This window comes from Protopterus annectens, chromosome 8.part0 (assembly GCF_019279795.1).
Source record: "Protopterus annectens isolate FY-2018-M chromosome 8.part0, PAN1.0, whole genome shotgun sequence".
NCBI classification, from domain to species: Eukaryota; Metazoa; Chordata; order Ceratodontiformes; family Protopteridae; genus Protopterus; species Protopterus annectens.
This window is the reverse complement of record NC_056741.1, coordinates 1,645,260,873-1,645,283,443: the sequence shown is the minus strand read 5'-3', so window position 1 is coordinate 1,645,283,443 and position 22,571 is coordinate 1,645,260,873. Positions and strand designations below refer to the sequence as shown.

General features: G+C 39.9%; 1 protein-coding gene across 4 annotated transcripts in view; it reads right to left on the bottom strand.

Annotated features, from left to right (window-relative positions):
* The window catches only part of GLB1L2 (galactosidase beta 1 like 2), a 2,046,079-nt gene that overhangs the window by 405,788 nt on the left and 1,617,720 nt on the right, over positions 1–22,571 (bottom strand). For all 4 annotated transcript variants that reach the window (XM_044081172.1, XM_044081170.1, XM_044081169.1 and 1 more), the window contains exon 12: positions 16,614–16,720. In XM_044081172.1, coding sequence (XP_043937107.1) covers positions 16,614–16,720 — 107 coding nt within the window. The remainder of the gene's footprint in view (positions 1–16,613; positions 16,721–22,571) is intronic.

Genomic DNA, 22,571 nt, shown 5'->3' with positions numbered 1-22,571 from the left:
TTTTATTGTTAATACTTCTAATATTAAGGTGAGCTATCAGGAGGGAATTAGGTGCTTTAGCTAGTGTAGAACAGTAAATGTTCGAATTCTTCATGGCTGCAGTAGCCTTTGGCTATATGGATTGTATACTGCCTATGCCACAACACCAAGCCAGCTGGACAAAGATTATTTATTTATTTCACATTTGTTAACCGGGTTATTTCAAATGAGTTTGTAAACAAACTCATTTTCAGTGGAGACCTGAGGGGAAAGCCCCAGTAAACATAAGTAAAGATAAAGTGACAATATACAAATATTAAATAATCACAATACAAAATAAGTGAAAAACAGAAAAGGTTATTAACTACTTGCATTGCATTGATAGAAAAGCAACCCATTTTCTGTGGTGACCCAAAGAGAAAGAGCCCCAGCAAACATAAGCAAAGATAAACATACAGGACAAAAAAACAATTAAAAATAACAATGCAAATATGAAATTAATTGTAAGAGAAGAACAAAAGAAAAAAAATTATGAACAATGATTATCATTTTTGCTTTTACTTCCATGTAGTAAATTTTTAGACAACTGCTATCAGTGCGATAGCAGTTGTCTAAAATTTACTACATGGAAGTAAAAGCAAAAATGATAATCGTTGTTCAAAAGAAAGACAATGTACAACAATTGATAGGAATGGGGGGAGATAAATAGTGTGGAGAATGGGAGGGGGAGAGAAAGGAGGGGGGTATAAGTCAGGCTATAGTACTAGAGCTAAAGGTTTAGGAGGTAAGTTTAAGCAGAAGTTATTAACAGAGAAAGTTAGGAGATGCAACAGGTTGTACAATAGGACAGACTAAGACTACGTGTGGTCAAGGTAACATCATACTTTCAAGTTTAGTAGGTGGGATGTAAGCTCCTTTTTAAAACAGGGAAAGGAAAGGTTGGATCTAATATGGACAGGGACTTTGCTCCAATTTAGTGAGACAGTGTGTTTGTAAAGTAGTTTGCCAATATTCCTTTTGGGTTTATAAACTGAGAGAAAATGCTGTTCAGCACTCCAGAGAGTCCAGGGGGAGAGAAAAGAGTAACAAAAGAGGCAAGAGCAGGGCAGGCAGAGGGGTTGTTGAGCATGGAAAAGGTAACGTGAATTTGCGATTGTATGAGAAGGTGTGGAAATTCCAGCTACTGAAGTTTGTTTAGTGAGAGGCAGTGATGCAAAGACAGTGGTTGGTTTAGAATAAATCTGGCAATTTTGTTGTATGCTTGTTCCAGTTTCTGCAGTGAGGTAGTTTGGATATTGGTAAAGATGGGGGAAGCATACAGAAAACTAGGTAAGAGAAATGTCTACGCATGAGTGCGTTTAGTGGCAGTAGTGAGGAATTTTTTGTTCTTATAAAGTAGTCCAAGTTTTTGGTGGGTTTATTTGATGGCCTGTTGCATGTGCAAGTCAAAGATCATGAAAGAGATGCCCAAATATAAACTGAATCATCCAGACAGTTAAAGTTGTTGGAGACTGGGGTGTATCACTCTCATTCTCTTGTGTCATTATGTCCAGTCTGTGAGAAAGCTTGTGTTAATTGCCCTTTGCCAATTCAATAAGATGGGGAACCAATGCTGCTTGGGCCAAAAGGGAGTTTATGTTTATCTGGAATCCCACATTGGTAAGAAGATATGAAACTCATGTTAAGGATTCTTGACATCTGAGAAAAGACTAAAAATAAGCAAGTCATCTAATTAAGGAAATATTTGAATGTCCTGCAGTCTGCAATCAGCTATCACTAACGTTAGACACTTTGTTAATACCCTTGGAGCTATAAATATATATATTATATGTATATAAATAACCCAACAAGTAATGAAAAGAAACAATGAGACACTGACACAGACAATCTGAGAAATTTCTTGAAGTCTCTGGCTATGGGAATGGGATAAGCATCCTTTTGATCTAATTTCACCCTTAACACTCAAAGGAGAAATAAGAGGTAACAGTCTGAAGAGACTGTATTTTGAATTTTGGCACTTGCACATACACATTCAGAAAGGAAAGCTCTAGAACTGATCTCCATGAAAACTCTTTCTTTGGATCCAGAAATGTTCCAGAATAGAAGTTTTTGCACCTTTGATCTAAAAACACTGGTTCCAAGACTCCTAGAGTGAGTAAGTGTTGAAGAACCTAAGGAAAAAAAAATCACTGGTTCAGATCAAATCAGCAAAAGCAGGTGTCCACTGCCAAATCTATCCCTAATGAATTACTTCTAGCACCCAACAGTCTAAAACAATTAATTTCCAAAGAGGAATGTAAACAGCCATATTCTGGGACAAATTTACAGAGAGAGGAAGGCAGGGTGGAGGATGGGAGACAAAAAGATGGCATAATAATTCTTAACTATCTGATAAGCATGTTTTTTGGAAAGAATCCGTGTTTGTTGCTGTTTCCATCCTGCATTCTCTTTTTTGCTTCCTGTTTGCCTAGAGGTGGCAAGGATTGCTTGTTTTGTTTTTTTATAACGAAAAGAGGATTTGGAGGATTTGTAAAGGGAGACATCAAAAATCTTCAACACTCTCCGAATTAACTTCTCTCTTTCAACAAATTGTTTGAGGACCCGAGTAGTAGACTGGCCAAGAAAAATCTCTTATCTAAAGCAGAATTCAAAGTTTCAGACTTTACTTCATTAGAAAATGTTTGGTTACGCACTCAGGCATATCTCCTCAAAACTGTAGAAGTAGCAGTGGCCTAGACACAGTATCTGCACAATCATACACACTCTTCAAATATTTAGATACTTGAGATCAAGATTCAAAACAAATGGATTCAGAAAGAAGCTACCTTCTGAAGGAAATGCATTCCCTCAAACTGTTTGCACTACAAAGAATAAACTTCCACGTATGTGTCTGGTAGTTAAGAACTCTGTAAAATGGGAGAAGAGAAAATTCTCTTACCAAATCTGTCAAATACCTTGACTTCTTTATCTACAGGTGAAGGGTTTATATTTACCTACAGGCTGTTATGACCTGGCAAAGAGGTGGAAAATAGCACCTGGGTCAAATCCAAGACGGGGAAAAAATTGCTAGTTTGTGATACTTTATGCAGTTTATCTGTCCTTTTGGGTACTGAAGGTTGATAATTAGGACTACAGGCAGCATTAAACACATCCTCCAAAGCTTGAAAAATGGAAGGTATAACACATCACCTTAGTTTAGGGGGAATATCTATGTATTCCCACAAAAACACCTCATTCATCCTAGAAATGGTTTGTGAGAAGGAAAATTCCTCCAAGGTCGGCATACAGGACCTAGTTTCCTCAAAATCAGAGATATGGGCTTGGGAGTCTGCTAGAGGAGACAGAGGTTCTGTCTCTGCTAGAATCCTCTGTGATAGATTTTTTTTTTCAGAAATAGCTCTACTAACACTCTTCTGGTAAGGACTGCTGAGCGCCAGGATTAACAGCCTGTAATAGCAGCCTGGCTAATTTAAGAAATCATCTTTACAAGCAGCCACCATTTCTTGAGATGAACAATGTCTAACCTTTTGTTTTCTCTTTTCATGTAAAACCCTGGAAGAAAACAAACTATGAGATGACACTTCAGCCCTGTCAAGAGGCCTTTTTCCCCAGTCAGAGAAGCATCTTCTGGAGTGTTTCCCAGACCAATCAACATGGCACCCCCCTACTTGAATCAAACACTGGAACAGCTGAAGAGAGCATGGCTGATCCCCCCCCCCAGACCCTGGTGGCTGAAAGGACTACACCAGAGGAAACCTGAGAAATGAGTGAGTGATCTTTGGAACAAGAGTTGCCACTACAGGTTCATTAATGTTTGAAAGTTTATCTGAGCCCACACTGGTGGCAAGGGCTCTTTATTGTGTTCTTTCTTCTTTTTAAGTACAGGAGGAGAAAACCCAATACGGATATTATCCCAGTCAGAATTTCCCAGTAAACAAATACCAAATAAATAATATAGAGCAAGTATCCTTGCTGCAGTAAAGGAAGAGGTCTGAATGGTAGTACGCAGTGCTGAAATGAGTTGTTAAGAAGGTAGGTTACCAGATAAGTGTTCACAAACAGCATACACACACACACACACTTCCTCACTGTCCCCATTTCTGTAAAAGCATAAGCAGAACATAAAATCTTGACAAAAACAAAGCATTTCTTCACAATGAATAAAGGTAAATTTTCAGAAAGTATACACAAGCACTAAAACATTGAAAATGCTTTCTGCCCTTTCAAAACACTGCTCAATCCTTAAATTCATACAAATAGCTTAAAAGTTTACATAAACAGTTCACTTTTTCCACAGTAACAGCTCCCAAATCAAAAAAATAAGCCCTTAGCTAAAACTGGTTGTCCCTGACAGGAAACATAAAGGGTAAACACTGCTTTAAGCCATTAAATAACATATAACAATATTTAAGAAGGGTAACAAATTCTGTGTAGAAGGGTTCCCCTGTGGGGACTTATCTGACAGATATAAAGCTTGAAGGCCAATTAATGCTTCTGTGAAGCCTCAGAGTGCTTCCTCTTGATGTAGCAAAATACAACTGACAATTTGTACGCACTGACTGCTGAGTTCCTTCCAAGAAATTGGAATCAGCAGTCAAGACTGTACGTGTGAGAGTGGGCCAGAACTTTGTGAAGCATGATGGTTGTTGTACCCTTGGCAGGATGCAACCCATATAGCCAAGAGGCTACTGCAGCAGTCAGAATGTTGAAAATCTATGGAGCACATCCACTCTCAACTCAAATTTCTCCTCCAAGAATCTCTGTTACTATCCTTCAGCAGTTAGACTAGACCACGACAAATTCAGCTTACAGGAAAAAGTACAACAGGGTGAGGTACTACCCCAACATTAGATACTCAACGCATTTATATATATTCCCTACAAAAAGGATAATCAGTTCTCAAAGCCAAAGTCCTGAAAACAAATAAAACTTCTTTACTTTAAAAAAATACATTACAAAATGCAGCATATGGGCCCCACTGTAGTCCAATATAAAGGCACTGTGTGTGGGTCAATCTCAGTCACTAACTCTACATTTCTTCTATCAAAAATCATCAATATTGCAAATCTGTTGTCTAGTACCACCTACAATAATACACCTTAACGCAAATAAGTCATGCAAATAGCAAAAATATACTAACATCTCCTTATACACATTACTTGATTGCAACATAAATATCCCTTCAAATAAGCAAAAGGCTTAAAATGCAGTGAGGTCACCTTACAAATCATCTCATAAGTCAATCTGTGTCCATTCTAAATTAAAGAACAAAGATAAGAAGGCAAACACATTTTCTGCATATACCACAAAATCTAGAAGGAAGAGATTGCATTAATATGTAAGTAAAAAATAAGCAATGGAACTGGCGTTTCACAGCACGATTTATTAACTGAGAGACCATGTTATGTATAAGCAACAAATCTGGACATGAGAAAGCAGCTGAGACCTACATTAGTAAAAATGCAATCCAACCAGTAAAAAGAGCTGTCCCTGACAAAAATGTGGAAGAATGGAAAAGTATTAAAAATTGGGGACAATGATGATTAAGAAGTTAGCAGAGTAAAAGAAAAATGCCACTACTTTTGGTGGGTCTGATGCAGAGAAAGCATTCGATAGAGTTAGTTGGGATTTTATGAGTAGGGCAATGATAGCATTTGTGTTCCTAAACTAAATAATAGGGTTTATAAAGAGGACATATAAATTTGTTTTTATTTTGTTTATTTAACATTTGTTTACTGGGAAAGTCTGACTTGGAACGAGCCAATTCTGAGTGGAGGCCTGGACAGAAACGCTCCAAACAAGTCTTTAAAGGTCAAAGAGAAAACAGGCATAAATTCCTTTTTTCCATTTCGTTGTTTGATTTACAGTTATAGTTGTCTTCTTGAAAAATATTTATTATATAATAATTGAGTGGGTCACTGAATTGGTGGTTGAATTACATATTACTTTTTGAATTTATTATTTAATTTCTGAATAAATTAAAGTATGGAAGTTCTTAAGGAATCCATATGCTATAACGGATGAAAGTACTTAAATTCTGGATACTTTTGTGTTTGTGTGACTTAACATATTTATATTATCTGGGACCCGTTCTTGCTTTGGATTGCATTAGTTAACTGCTTCCTTGATCAATCAGAGAAAGTTAGAAAAGACTGAGAAGAGAGAACGGAAAGCTAATTTACAATAGAACAATGAGCAGACATCTGCAAGGCTCTCAAATACACAACTTATGACTTTTACATGAAAGTGTTTGCATAGGTATTTTCATATACTGGATTAGACTTCATAGGATTTGTCCTCAGCTAGATGGCAAATGGTAGAAGAAATTCAGAACATGTTTTTTTATAAATGGAACAAGTACTTTGATAGATATGTTGGTGAAAAATGATTGTAACTACATTTTTTTTTGTTGAGCAGAAATATGCGATCTAAACTGCCTAGAAATAGTAAAGCCTTACTAAGTTTACTGCTCTTGGCTGCCAAAAAAGGCACAATTAAGAGAAAATTGAAATCAAAATCTAAACCTAATGCAACAGAAATTTAAAATATTATAAAAGAGTTGAAAAAATGGAAGTGTGATCTTTTAAAAAGGGATGAGATCATTTCATATAAATAAACAGTATTTGTCAGGACAATACATGCAGAAAAATATTCAGAATGAAGAGTGAGGTTTAAGGGAAGGCTGGAGCCGAGCAATTTATGTGCTGCAAGAGTGAAAAAAAATTATAAAATTCAAAGAAATAACAAGGAAATTGTCATAATGGTTAGTTTTCTTTTCTAATGTATGTAAATTCATGCTATAGTTTAAAATGTGATGATTTAATAAAGATACTGAAAACATCTAAAACATTTTACATTTCTGAAACTGCAATCTATTAAGAGCATAAGCAATGCCATTAATAATTGTGTGGCAGTCTTTCAAATGATGTCTATGTGATACAAATTACTCTGACACTGAAGTTGGAGAAATTACTCACAACTTTCAAAAACCATTTAAAGAATTACCAAACTGTTTGCTGGAAGAGTAGTGATTATGTATATTATAATACAGGAGCAAACAATAACATGAAGAAACTAGTATTTATGCTCACAGGTTTTATAGATGACAACACTTCACTTAAATCACACATCTACTTATATATTGCAGGTTATTTATTTTTTGTCATGAATGTTTATACCATATTCACTTTAGTGAAGTATATTTATAGCATATTCACTTTGGTCATGGATGTTTATCTTAGATATTTTTTCATGTACATTCATGTCTTCTTTGCCATTGCTCATTACCACTCAAAGCTTTCTAAATAAGACTCGTACGGTTTCTACTTGGAGTCTCTTACTTCAGTCATGGTATAACAAATGTGACTAAAGCAAAGAATTATTAAAAATGTAATTCCCAAATATGATTCCTCTAATTAGTTATTACAAACAATATTAAGTTATATACTGACAAAATATAAGGAAAGCAAATAAACAAGTTGAATTAACAGTTGAACTGATTTGGTATCTGTCACTACAACTAATGGGTAATAATGTTACATGCCACTCCACAAAAGATGGATAATTTTTGACAGGTAAATGGGTTGTCAACTGCATTAAGAATCAGTTGGACAAGATCTTACTTGAATATATGAGACAGACATACTACTCAACTACTCAGAATGGCAATAATTTTGTCTATTTTTGGTCTGTTCTTTATAACATTTGTGGTTTTCTGGAAAATCATTGAGGACTGAAGTCACTACATAGTGACAAACGTGAGTTTCAGACCTCATATCATTTGAATAATATATGCTAAAGCAAATCCTCTTATTCCAACAACTTTCTAAGTTTTTAAGAGCAATATTTAAAGTTTGTGACTGATTTTTGGCTATGCCCCCCCCCATTATTTTAAGCATTGTCCAGAAGACGTATGAAGGCACATTAACAATGAAATCCATACCAAATTAAATCTGAGAAAAGTGGATGGCAAAAAGATACTAAGGGAAGAAATACTGAGATTTCAGCAACCTGGGTCTAGAAGCAGACGTAAGTTCTGGAATTTCTTGTTTGAAAAATAACAGCTCAAGATACAATGGAAGATATTTATTGTAAACTAGGAAAATATTATCGGTGTAGGAAAACAAGTGTATTGACAGTCATATAATTCTAACACAAGCTGGTGCACACTTACACAGTCAATGAATCTGCTGCTTTATAGATTTATATAATTTTACAGGACTCATTGTGAGAAACATGAGTGTTTATTCTTCTACGTAATGAAGGCAAGACTGACTAGTGTAGTCATGAGACATCATACAAGCATGGTAGCTGCAACACTTACTGTCATACTGGGTTGCCACAGCGCTACGTGTAATAAAACATGAAGCTACCATTCTCTCTTTAAGAAAAAGCTTATCAATTAATATTGTTTTAAATAATTTTGAAACAGAACCTGTGACATAAAATTGGTGATTGTGCCAATTTAAGAATAAAACTTTATATACTAATCTATGAACCTATAAACCTATTAAAAGAACAACCAAGTAACTGAGAAAAAAAGAAGTTATGTTTTACCATAACGTTCCATCTGTATTGTTGATCCTCGTTCAGTTATTACGTATGGGTATCGGTTCTGAGCTCGGAACCAAGCAGGCCATTTTCCAAGCTCGCGTCAACTTCAAACTCTCGAGCTAAACTCTTACCCACAATTCCCCTCTCCCTGTTACCTCAGATTGAGTTTGCAAGTTAAAGAAGGTAGAGGAAACCTCTGGTCAAACAACCTAAGAGACCTGGATGGTGAGATTCACTAGAAACCACAGCAGGGGGAAGGAGGGAGGGAGGGTCGTAATGACTGAACGAGGATCAACAATACAGATGGAACGTCATGGTAAGACATAACTTCTTTATCTGATATTGTTAATCCTCGTTCATTCCTTACATATGGGACAGCGTCCCCAGCTACCTCTGGGAGGCTCTCATGGAAGGACATTCCTGAGCACCATAGAACCGAAAGATGCTCTTCCCCTGGAGGCCAAATCCAATTTGTAATGATTGATGAAAGTATGAGGCGTAGCCCAAGTTGCAGCTGCATAAATGTCATGTAAAGAAGCTCTGGCATGGAAGGCAGCAGAAGTTGCTATCGACCTTTTTGAATGAGCTTTCATGGTAGTAGGCAACAAAATGTTACTTTATGTAAATAAAGGTCACGCAGTTCTTCAACCATCTAGCTAATGTGACCTTAGCAACAGCTGATCTTAATCTAGGTCCAGAAAAGGCCAAAAATAACTGGTCAGATTTACGAAAGGGTTTAGTCCTGTTTAGGTAAAAACGGATTTGCCTGTGAATATCAAGGGTATGTAGGCAATACTCTCCTCCGTCTGAATGGTTGGGAAAGAAAACTGGCTTGATTAATGGACATTTCAGAGATCACTTTAGGCAGAAATGACGGATTAGTTCTCAGAGACACTCTTATCTCTATGAAAAATCAAGTATGGACTCGATACATAAAGCTTGAAGTTCAGAAATATGCCTGGCAGAAGTAATAGCGACCAAAAACAAGGTTTTCCATGATAAATACTTGAGGTCGCAAGAAGAGGCTGGTTCAAAAGGTGACATTGTCAGAGCTTGCAGAACTAATGATAAATCCCATGGTTGAATAGGTTCTCTAAAGGGTGGTTTCAGATGATTCACACCTTTTATGAAGGTCTTGCACAATTTATGGGACATAAGAAAGAAATCTTGGACACCCTCATGAAAATTAGAAATTGCAGCCAAATGAACTCTAATGGTAGAGGCCGATACACCTGACTGAAACAGGTCGGCCAGATAGTCTAGTATCGACACTGAAGCTGAAAAGGGGTCTACTTGTTTATCTTTCAGCCAACAGGTAAATCTTTTCCACTTGCTCAGATAAATAATTCTAGTGGAGGACTTATGGGAAGCAATGAGAATATCACATTCTGCCTGGCAACCAAGGGAATTGGAGTAGCCAAGCCGTTAGCTTCAAGCTGTTCAGGTTGGGATGAGTCAGGTTCTGTGGGTGTGAGATCAACTCTGGGATTGGATGGAGGATCCATGGTCGATCTAGTAGGTGAGGCCAAAGGAATGGTAACCAAATCTGTCGTGGCCAATATGGTGTGATGAGGATTACCCTGCTCTTCAACCACCGGGCTTTCTTCAGAAACTGGGGAATGAGAGGAAAGGGCGGAAATGCGTAGAGAAGACCCGAGGGCCAATCGTGGACTAGAGCATCCCTGGGTGACTGTCCCGGAGGGGGAATCATGGTGAAGTAGTTGCTGCATTTGTAGTTGGGCGGGGATGCAAAGAGGTCGCAGCAAGGACGGCCCCAGCGGTGGAAGATCTCTGCCGCTATCAAGGGATTCAGGGACCACTCGTGAGGTTGGAGAATGCACCTGCTGAGTCTGTCTGCTATCACGTTGAAACTTCCGGGAATGTGAGTTGCTAGAAGAAAGCGGTTGGTAGCCATTGCCCACTGCCATATCCTCATGGCCTCTCGACAAAGGGGGTAAGATTTGTTTCCACCTCTCTTGTTGATATACCAGACCACCGCCATGTTGTCTGATTGAATCGCAATTGTCCCAGACGGCAGCAGGGGATGGAATGCTTGCAATGCCAGAAGCACCGCCCCTCAGCTCTAGAACATTTATATGCAGATGGGCCTCCGGTTGGGACCAAGTGCCTTGGACTGTCTGTCCCTAACATAGCCCCACCAACCCATCAGGGAGGTGTCCGTGGTCAGTGTGGCCTTAGGTTGCTGGGGGGAAAAAGGGTGAGACCACTGAGAGAGATTGTGGGTCATCCACCAATTTAAATCCTGTTTGCACCTGTGGGTTACTCGAATTATGGCTGAAAGAGGATGCCACTGGGTGAGCAGTAGCCATTGTAGAAGCCTCATGTGAAACCTGGCCAGGGGAACAATGGTGATGGAGGCTGCCATAGAACCCAACAGCTGTAGAACCAAGTGAGTCGTGGATTTTTCCTTTGAAAGAATTGGAATTAGCTGTTGCTTTATCCTTAAAATTCTGTGCTCTGGAATAGCCGTTCTGCAGTTTTTTGTGTCCAAGATAACTCCTATGAATTCTGTCGAATGAGATGGGGTGAGATTGGATTTCTGCCAGTTTATGGTTATGCCTAGCCTTTGAGCAGTGGGAAGACAGTATGCCAGGGCTTTTTCCAGTAGATGTCTGGTGGGGGCCGAAATGAGCCAGTCGTCTAGATACGGAAACACCTGGAATCCTTGAAGTCACAAGTGAGCTGTGACAACTGCCATGCACTTTAACACTCTGGGGCTGTAGAGAGTTCGAAGGGCAGTACTCTGAACTGGTAGTGAATGGCTCCCGCACGGAAGTGCAGAAATCTTCTTGATGGCCTGTCCACCTTTATGTGGTAGTATGCATCTTGAAGATCTACAGAGCACATCCAATAGTCTTTTTCCAAAAGCGGGAGGATAGACTGTATAGTGACCATCCAGAATTTTTGTACTCATAAACTTGCTCAATACACTGAGGTCCAAAATTGGTCTCCAGTCCCCGGTTTTCTTTGGCATCAAAAATAGTCTTGAGTAGAATCCGGATCCTATCTGGTCTGGAGGGACTATTTGGATGACTCTTTTTTCTTAGCAGCTTTTCTACCTGTAGTTCTGCTTCTTCCCTCTGACTGGGTGGAACGTCGGGAAGATTTTTTTTGATGGGACAGGACGAAAATTGAAGGGGATATGATAACCTCTGGTTATGATCCTCTGTACCCAAGAATCGGTGGTGATGGTTAGCCAGGCAGAAGGGTACAAGGAGAAACGTCCCCCAACCACCTCCAGAGGAAAGGAGTTGGGCCACTCTTCAGGAGCGCAGGCAGGATTGGCCAGGGAAAGAATCCCTGAAACCCTGGTTATGCAGTCCCCCTCTGCTCCGAAAGGAGAGACTTTCCTGTGAGTTTCCCCCTCTGCGTTTGGGGGAGAACTCGGCCTGTGTGTCACGGAAAGGACTCAGATTTCTTGAACCATATCTTCCCACTCTCTTGGTTTTGGCAGAAAGCACATTGAGGGGAAGAATAACGGACACCTATGGCAGAAAGGGTCTTACTGTTTTGTTCACATCTGGCCAGTGTGCTTTTAACTTTGGGCCCAAACAACGAGGAGGGCTCAATGGGGGCATTAAGAAAGGAAGACTTAAAAGGTTCCACGAAGTTGCACAACAGCATCCAGGCATGTCGTCTCAAGACCGCAGCTGAACCAGCCACTCTAGCTGCTCCTTCTGATGCGTGAGATATCAATCACATAGAGGAGTCAGATATAGACTCAATGGTGGCCAGCTGAGAGGCCACTTTGTCACGGACCTCATCAGACACCACCAGCCAAGGTTTCAGAGAGCTCAGAGACCATTTCCCTTTGAAGCCTGGTAAAATGTGCCATATAATTCAGGGACCTGATAGCAAAGGTCACTGAAGCAAAAGTGCGCTTCCCTATTCTGTCCGGGGCCCAGGACTCGCTGTTAGGCAGATGGACAGTCTGGCTTTCTTCTTCTGCCAGATCCTTTTTTGTTGTGGCCACCACCACCAAGGCATCTACAGGAAGACCTTTGGACCAATGGGGATCTGAAGCAGGAGGGGACAAGATCTTATCAGGCCTCCGGGGAATTGCTTCAACAGTATCAGGGGCCTTCCAAGCACGCTGCACGATGAACTTGACAAGTTCATCTGCAGGTGGAGTAACCCAGGAGGTAGGGGGCCGGGCACGAAAAGCCTGCAGGAACAGGGTCAGATTAGAGGGATGCCAGTCACCTCTCCATTTCAGGATTTCAAGGATATCGCAGAAGGATACTTCCGAGGGTGACCGAGGGGATCCTTCCCCCTCATCGAAATCTGTGTCTTCGGTGAGAGACTCCTCTGTGGAGACCATGTGCTTCCTCTTACACAAACTTTTCCGGTGGACCTCCTCAGTGGGAGAAGCTGGGGAAGACAACGGAAAAGGGGATTCCTGAGGGAATATGTCCTGAGGCCCTTGCACCCGGTGTCTGCTAGGTGTGACTTGTGAAACCAGTGTACCAGAGGAGGGCAGAGGTACAGACAGTCCAATATCGCCAGCAGCAGCGAAAGCCTTCTCCATCAGGTGGAAAGCTGGTCCACCCGGAGAGGAGTGTATGTTGAGGACAGGGGGCACTCCTCCCCTAAGTAGCTCAGCCTGCCGACTCGGGAGTCCCTGGATGGCTGTGGAGCAGCAAGCTATGCGTATCACAGCTGACATCCTGGGTCGTAGCAAAACTTTCCTGCCACAAAGGCAACTGCAGTTCCTTAGTGAGATCCATAAAGGGAGTCGCAGAAGGGGAAGACTGAACTATATTAAATGGACTTCAAAGGCAATGAAGGAGAAGAATAAGAAGGTATCTTTGGAGAAGGGTGATCACCTCCCAAGGAAGGATAGTTCCTGGAGGGGTGGAATACCTCTGGCCAAGAATGCCTGGTCCACAAGATGCAAGACATCATGTTCAGAAATACTTCTAGTGGATCTCACCGAGACTGAGGGAGAAACAGGCCTGTCCACAAAAGAGGCAGACTCTGTGCCCATCTCATCTGATCGCACCGAGGACAATGGTGGCGAGAAAGACTGAACTACTGTAGTCTGCACCGAAGACGTCATCGGTGCCGATGTCATTGTCTGCACCGACACAGGGATTGGTGCCGAAATGGTTGTCAGTGATGAAACCGGAACAGACAAAACTGGAGTCAGTAATAAAGGCCTCGGTTCCGAGGAAGATCTCGGAGCTGACGCGGTCAAGGTCTGCGCCGACTGAACGGTCAGTGTCGATACAGTGGTAAAGGTCTGAACTGAGGAGCCCCTCGGTGCCGATATGTAGAAGACTGCAGGAGAGGACGGAGCCGAAATCACTAATGGGGCCGAAGGCTTCGGTGCTGGAGGTCTGGGCACCGAAAGCACTGGGGCTGACAGAGAGCTCTGGAGCCGAAATTTTAGCCTTTTTAGATTTTGGTTGTTGAGAGTCCCCAGCGGGGACGAAGGCAAGGATTTAGCCTTAGTAGAAACGTGTATTTTCTTATGGGCTTTAGGAGGGGTTGAAACCTCTGACCCATAAATAGCCTCTGAAAAGGGAGATTTTAGAAGTCCCTTCAGTATCAGTTGGTTTTTCCTTTCTAACAAAGTTCTATTAGAAAAGTTTTCACATATAGCACAAGGTGGGTCAACAGATAAATGGGAAGCTCCCAAACAATAAACACACAAAGAGTGTGCATCAGAAGTAGGCAGTTTGTGTCCACAATCAGAACACCGCTTAAACCCTGGACTACCCTTTTTATCTGTCATATTAACAAAAAGAAAAGTAGCAACAATGGTACAAGAGAGTATCCAATGGTATGAAAAAGAAGGAAAGGTATTACCAACGATGGCAAGGAGAAATTACCTCGCGGTAAAAAGGGTAAGTAAAGGACAGAGAAGAAAACCTGAAATTATGAACGCTAGACGCAATAGGGCAAGAGACAATAAAATATTAACTTTTCTGACAGAAAAGTAATTTGTAAAGCAATTAAACAACAATTGACTGTACTTAGCTCAAGAGAAGTAGCTTGACACGACCGGATGGCAACGGGGCAAACAAAATCTGAGGTAACAGGGAGAGGGGAATTGTGGGTAAGAGTTTAGCTTGAGAGTTTGAAGCTGACACGAGCTTGGAAAATGGCCGGCTTGGTTCCGAGCTCGGAACTGATACCCATACGTAAGGAATGAATGAGAATTAACAATTTCAGATCAACTTTTATAATACATACTTTACAGAAAATGCCCTTCTAATGGGATACTGCATGTATTCTACTAAATGAACTAAATGAATGACACATGTAGAGGAAAGGGCTCTCTAAGAAACAGAATATCAGAGGAGTTCCCACTAAAAATATGGTGGGCATCATCATTACAAACACTGAAGAAATCTAGGAATTTCAATACAGTACACCATTATGCTGACAAGGTTCAATGTTTTTCTATAGTACATCTGAAAACAGCCGTGCAAATTGCCAATATGATGAGCTAAACAAAGTATTTACAATAATGACAAACTTCAGTTACTAACTCTAGAAGATCTGTTCAAATAAGATTCCTCCTGCAAATGAAACCACTTGCACTGGGAGTCCAAGTGAGAAGCTCTAGACAAATAACTCTTGGTAAATAGTCCACTTTTGACCTTCAAAGTGGCCAGAAACTTGGTCCCAGATTATCAGAACCTCTCTCTTCTTTTCATAAAGAAAACTCTTTTTAACCACATTTTCTGATCACAACTAAAAACACATTACAAGACTCTAGGAAGAAACAACTGCTGTCTCTCTTTGGTTATATAATTTAACCTCTTCCTATCCTACCTCCCCTCTTCATAGCTTGCTTTGACTCTAATTTTCATTGTGATTCTTTTAGCACTCCAACTCCAATATTCACTTGCTATATAATGTATGGTACATATTGTGTTATGTCTGTCAATAAGTATAGAATGCCATGCATCTATTATCTGATATTCACTCTGTACATGATACATGTATATATTGCATTTTTGTCATTCACTCTGAAGACAATGTCATGTATCACTTCCTCCCTACATCCGTAGTACACAAAATCTTTCCTCCTTTAAGGCCTTATGTCACTTATCTCTCCACTTCCTGGGAATGCACCTACTCCCACCCATCCTAATCTTCCTCCCACTACTCCTACTTCTTCTGCTTTACCGTAGCTCAGATATGCATTCTGCCTGACACATAAGATAAAATGTATACGCTCTATTTAGGATTCTATACTACTGATGTAACATAACTCTATTGTATTATATCATGTATTGACTGCTGCTTGTTTGTTTCTAGAACATATTGCATTAACTCTTGGTATTATATCTTGTATGTATATACAACTGAGCTACTACTGTATTAATTCCTGTTGTTACTTTTACTGATTTTTGTACATATTTACTGTGCAGCTTTTCTCCCTGGGCCGCCATTGAAAAAGGGCTCATCTTGGCCCAATGGACTTTCCTGGTTAGCAAATAAATAAATAAAATAAAATAAAAAAAACATAAATGAATGAATGAATAAATAAATCTACTGCGTTTATTCTGGGCTGAGACTGAAATAGGTCAATCGGATCAGTGCTCTAGCCTGGATAACAAATTCAAAATAGCTAACTAAATACAGTGCTCATCATTTCATTCTACCCATAGGAAAAAAAAGCACACATCCCCTCCATGCTACCCTGTCGAAAAGCAAACTTCAGCAATATACTGTGGAAGAGTAAAAACACATCTGAATGTGAGCAAATACAAAACATCATTCCACCATCTCTACTGAAATCTTTCACTGTAAGGGAGGGGTGAAACCACAACAAAAGACATGGCAACACCCCCAGTATTTCATGCAATTTACGGAGAAAATCAAAAGAAGCACCCTACATAATGTACTGGATACCTAACTCCCAGAAAGCTGCAGTATATTCTTCCATAATGCATTATAATGCTATCAGAGTATGCCACCACTGATTACAATACACTAAGAGACGTATCAAATTAAAGCACAATTCACTTTACAAAGCAAACATGGCAGGACATGTCTATTCAATACGGTTAACCAACTCCACAACAACACTCCTGTGTACCTACCTGTGCTACATATTGTAAGGTATCCTGCAGTGGTAGATAACCAGTTATTTCTATAGACTTATACTCAGCCTTTTCTAATGGAGGAGGTGGGTCAGGTAGAGCTCTGTCTGTAAAAGAGAAAATAACTCATCTTAATGTTAATTTCCAGATATCAGGTGTAAAGTATAAACTCCAGACTCCCTCAAACCAACAAGGAACTTTGCAACAGGCAATTTGCAACACAAATGTCACATTCTACAAATTTAAAATAAAAAAAATAAAAATTTCAGATTCTTTACTGTTTATATATATTTACTTATTTGTTGACCAGGTAATCCTACTGGGCAACTTTTTTTCAGGGTCAAACTGGAAGCACTGCTTGGTTAAGTGACTTTTTCTGCACTAACTGTATCGATAGCAGGCAGGTGAAAGTGGAAGGAATCAAACCATATACTATGAGCACAGGAAGCTAAGATCCTCTGCACTAAATGTGGATATTCCTCTGAAGGAACAGTTTGTTGAGCTAGCAGAAAAGAAAAGAAAGTCAAACTAATGAATATTTTAACATTTTAGTTGTACTGATTTTAATCATCATCCCAAAACATACCATACTCAGAGACTCAGCAATTAAACTGGATCATTGCTAGTCTGAAAATCAGTATTATATTAAAATGCTATATAGTTTCTTCACCAGAATGGGCTCAGCGACTTCCTTGAGGGCCTGAGAGAACTGAATATGTTATCCAATAGTACATATTCCCCAGTCCATCATACTTTAAAATAACTAGTAGAGGTTTGTTACTTTCTTCTGTACAGTAAAATTACATTATCTTGCTAATGTACTACTCTGTAATCATGAGGCTACTTCTAAAATTGATTTTTAGTACCTGTCCAAGAAAAACAGCTGCCTTACACTTTTGCTGACCCATCTTGCACCTATGAATGTAATCTGTAAACAAACTATCTGTCCCCCTCAAACGTTAAAGGAGAATACAACATTTGACTGCTATACAATATGGGGAAAAGCCTCATACACATCTAAGTCATTTAGACTATCCTAACCTCCTTGCTGACTACAGCCCACACTGATTTGATCCTCATTCTTTTGACTCTCAGACAGTTCACAGTGGACACTGCTAGCACCACCAACTCTCCTTTCTGATGTCTTTGCTTAAGCACATCACTAGTTAACCCCAACAATGGTCAACTTTTTGCTGTTGTCCACAGTGCACATCTCTTAGACACACACATGCTGCGTCTCGTACTACGTAAGCGCTACCTCAGCCTATCATTTTTCTTGTACTGGACAATGACTTAAGGTATGCTGGTAAATATGTCCAGTTAATAAATATATGGCCTAGACTGCGCTTAATTATACACCACATCTTAACTACTTACTTAACTCCTTTTCATTATGTAACTGATATGGAAAGGTACATTATCACTAACTCCTAATAAAAAAATAAAACCATCCCCTTTTTTAAGCCTCATGACCTATCAACAATTGAGATTATGTTTAAACAGGAGAAGCTAAATGAAGGACACTGTAAGCTTTCACCTACCCTACAAACAAGGTTTCTTAATGAAATACAGTTTTACAGGGAAACTGATTTTACTCTAAATTTCTTATTCAGACCCATACTGTATGTTAATCAAATAAACCAGTCATTGCAACTCTTCCCTTAAAACCTGATTATACCCATTTCCCTCCCCCAAGGACCCATATAAATTCTACTTATTACTACAAATTTAGAGTGATGCTCATTCATCTTCGAGATAATTATGTTTTGCTAAAGCATTTAATTTACAACAGACGAAAGATGTTCCTGAATATGTTATTTTAAGTTTTCATTTTACTAATGTAGAAAATCCCGCATGTACACAGCAACATATGCAACATATTCAGTAGGGTATGTCACATAAAAAATATTTGGTACTTTTCCGTTATCTGGGCAACACCTTCAAAGCGGTTGCTGAGCTCTGATACTACTCTATTTACATGTCTTTCAGCTGTTCATCTTTTAAGTGTTTATGTTAACATGTCTCAAAAATGTAGAAGTCACATCTTTCCTCTTTAACTTTTATCCAATTTACAAGATGTTTGTAGTAACTCCTTACAGACATGACAATACACAGCATTCGGGGCTCAGCAACCGCAGGAGCAAATTACCGATAAAAACACAATGTCATGTAAAAGGGAACACTTTAAAGCATTCTCTCAAAGTGTGAATGGCTCAACTTTACAGTGAAACATTTTCTTTTTTGGGGGGCTAAGTGTCCCTTATTTTCCTTCTTTTCTGTGTCATACTTAATGTTATTTTCAGGACAGCCTGGTGAGATGAATGTGGGGGAAGGAACTGACAGGAGCTTTGCACGGAGGTGTTGCCTGTGATAGTCAATCACCTCATGACTTGTGTACCACACACAGGAGGACATTAAAACTAAGAAGACACTGTACAGGGAGATCATTCATTTTTCCTTTCTGGTAGGGCAATTATAACGAATGGATATGCTACAGAAATAAAAATGAAGAAAGCCCACGGTTTCCACATTTGCTGCATTTATTTACTTTTCTTAGCATTTCTCGCTGCACTTTCAATGCCATTGCTCAGCTGAAATCCAGTAGCAAGACACATCCGTTAACCAGGCGTGTGGACAGTTTACCCAGATAACTTCATTTTTTGTTTAGAAACATTTTTAAGACAAATACTTTTTACACACATGTGGTCGATAGACATGTCAAGGTTCTGTATTTCAACTGAACTCTCGCATTGAAAGTGTTGCCCCGATAATGGAAAAGTACCAAATATTTAATGCAAGTAACTTGTTGAAGATCATTATGTGAAAAATTAAGAAAACTAGCACAAAAAGTTAATGGTGACTGTAATTATTTGTTAGTATGTCCTTCAAGTGCACAGTTTCATGCATCCCACCTCTAGGAAGATATCCAAGGATACTTTTTGCGTGACATGATCTAATATGACTATGTCTTGTAAACTGACACTTGTGTCTGGTGGACTTTTAAATTGATAAGGCAAACCTATGAGAATATTCAGGAATGTCTTTTGGCTATTCTGAATAAGAAAACATTAATTGTATTAGTAAATCATGCTACTTAATTGGAAACAGATGAACATTACATTTTTAGCTGTAAGTAGATTTATGTATAGGTCCAGAGACAGGCAAAATGGGCAATCAATCACTAAAGGAAGAATACATATGGAAAATATTAAGGGCCTTTACAGTACCAAAGATGAATGAGAAATTGTGTAAAAATGCTGTGATATTTGTACTGCAGAGGTTTAAATTTTAATAATCCTTTTCTTACTTGAATGTTAAAATATGTGTGTATGGCTTCAAGTATGCATGGTATAGATGTAAAGATTGTAACAAATTTTAATAAACATCAACTGTTCTGACATACTGTGACCTTTTGAGTTATTCCCCTTACCCTTGCCCACACTCTTCCTAAGGGGTCAACAATATCACAGTAATCCCTCTTGCTTCAAATACCTTATAACAGACATACTAACTGCTACTACTACTATTTGCCAATGTCTACAGTTGGAAGATGTGTGCTTTATGCCCTTAATATTGGAAACTGTGCTGCATTTGCTTAAAAGGATTTTACTTTTACTTCTGTCATGTTCTCTGTATTTTTAAAATGCAGGACAATACAAAATAGGCAGTGGTGGATTACAATACAGATAATTCGGGAGGTTGCCTGGGGCCCACAGCTCTAGAGAGGCCCAAGGCCAGCCAAGAAAATAACTTACAGCATGTAAGCTGACTCGTGTTAACTTATGTGCTGAATACAAGAAGTAATTGATCACTTATAAAACTAAATCTATCTTTTTTTTTTAATTATGCTAAAGAAGACACCATCAATAATTAGAAGTTATGTACCAACCATAACGTTCCATGTTAGTTGTCTTCTCTCGCCTTCTTTCTTGCTGGATGGGTTCGGAGCCGATCCTCGGCTCCGACTCGGCACTTGCTTTAGCTCGAGAACTCCTTTTACCAGCTCGAGGCAACCCTATATCCCATGATGCAAGGTGGAACTACCTCAGATCTCGTTTGGCAGCTAACTTACCCTGCTAAAGGTTATCCTAACCAAATTAGGAACAAAGTTTCCTAAAAGAAGTCCTCATAACAAAGATCCAGAGGAACAAACTATTAGGAACTCTTCAAGATCTGTCCAGGCCAGGGGGAAGGAGGGAGGGACGCAAGAAAGAAGGCGAGAAGACAACTAACATGGAACGTTATGGTAGGTACATAACTTCTAAATGTTAAGTTGTCAATCTCGCCTTCATTCTTGCTGGATGGGACCGCGTCCCTAGCACCTGAATCCCGGGTGGCTCAACGGAACAGACTCTTGAGAACTGTGGAACCAAAACTGGCCCTATCTCTGGAGGCCAAATCCAACTTGTAATGAGAAACAAAGGTATGAGGCGTGGCCCAAGTAGCTGCTGCACAAATGGTATCAATGGGAAGTCTATCCTGAAAAGCTGCAGAAGTGGATAGACTCCTGGTGGAGTGTGCTTTTGGCTTAGAAGATAGTTGTTTGCCTCTGAGAGAGTACACATAGGAAATGGTGGAAGTCAACCATCTGGATAAGGTCACTTTAGAAACTGGAAGACCTAACCTGTTTTCTGCATAAGAGACAAACAATTGGTCCGATTTTCTAATTTGTTTAGTCCTATGCAAGTAGTACCTGAGCTGACGATGGACATCCAAAAAATGCAATTTCTGTTCAGCTCTGTCGGAATAGTTAGGGAAAAAGACTGGTAGATCTATAGATTGGTTAATATTGGTTTGAGATACAACCTTGGGGAGAAAGGAAGGGTTAGTTCTTAACGATACCCTGTCCTTATGAAAAACCAAATAAGGTGACCGAATACAGAGAGCTTGAATCTCGGAAACCCTTCTTGCAGAAGTGACAGCCAGTAAAAATATAGTCTTCCACGTCAATAACTTCAAAGAACATGAAGCAGACGGTTCGAAGGGAGGTAGTATCAAGGATGCCAACATTAAGTTTAGATCCCATTGCGGAGGATGATGCTTTATAGGTGGCTTTAGGAGAAAAACTCCTCTCAAAAAGGCCTTGCATAATCTATGAGACATGATGTTATTGTCATGCAAGCCAACATGATACTTGGAAATAGCAGCCAGTTGTACTTTGACTGTAGATGACGAGGATCCCGAATGAAAAACCTCCGCTAGGAAATCTAAAACAGAATGTACGGGAGCAGTAAAAGGATCAATATTTCTGGAGTTTGCCCAAATCGAAAATCGTCGCCACTTGCTAGCATAAATAGTCCTAGTGGACGACTTCAAAGAAGACACTATAATGTCTCTGACTGAGTCAGAAATCATTGGTAGCCTGGCTAGGGAAGGAAGTGGAGCAACCAAGCAGTGAGGTTGAGAGAATGAATGGCCCGGTGCTGCTGACCCGACTGGTGGATCAAAAGATCCGAAACTGGGTCCAGATGCCAGGGCTGCACCAGAAGGTGACGATGCAGAGGCGGAAACCAAATTTGTCGAGGCCAAAAGGAGCAATGAGGATCAATTTGGCTCTCAAAGCGGTGGCTTTCTGAATGACTTGTGGAATCAATGGAAAGGGAGGAAAAGCATAAAGAAGATCCCGAGGCCAATCCTGGGTTAGAGAGTCTCTCAGGGGTTGGCCTGGAAGGGAAATAGAGTGAAATAGTCTGGGCACTTGTTGTTTTGAGGGGTAGCGAAAAGATCGCAACAAGGAGTGCCCCACTTCAGAAAAATCTGATCCACTACAGATTGATTGAGAGACCACTCGTGAGGCATCAGAATAGATCTGCTTAGCCTGTCCGCCAATAGGTTGGACCTGCGGGATGTGCGTTGCTATCAGAAACCGCTGAGAAGAGATCGCCCATTGCCAAAGGCTGAGAGCTTCTCGACATAAGGGATAGGACCTGGTTCCGCCCTGTTTGTTGATGTACCAGA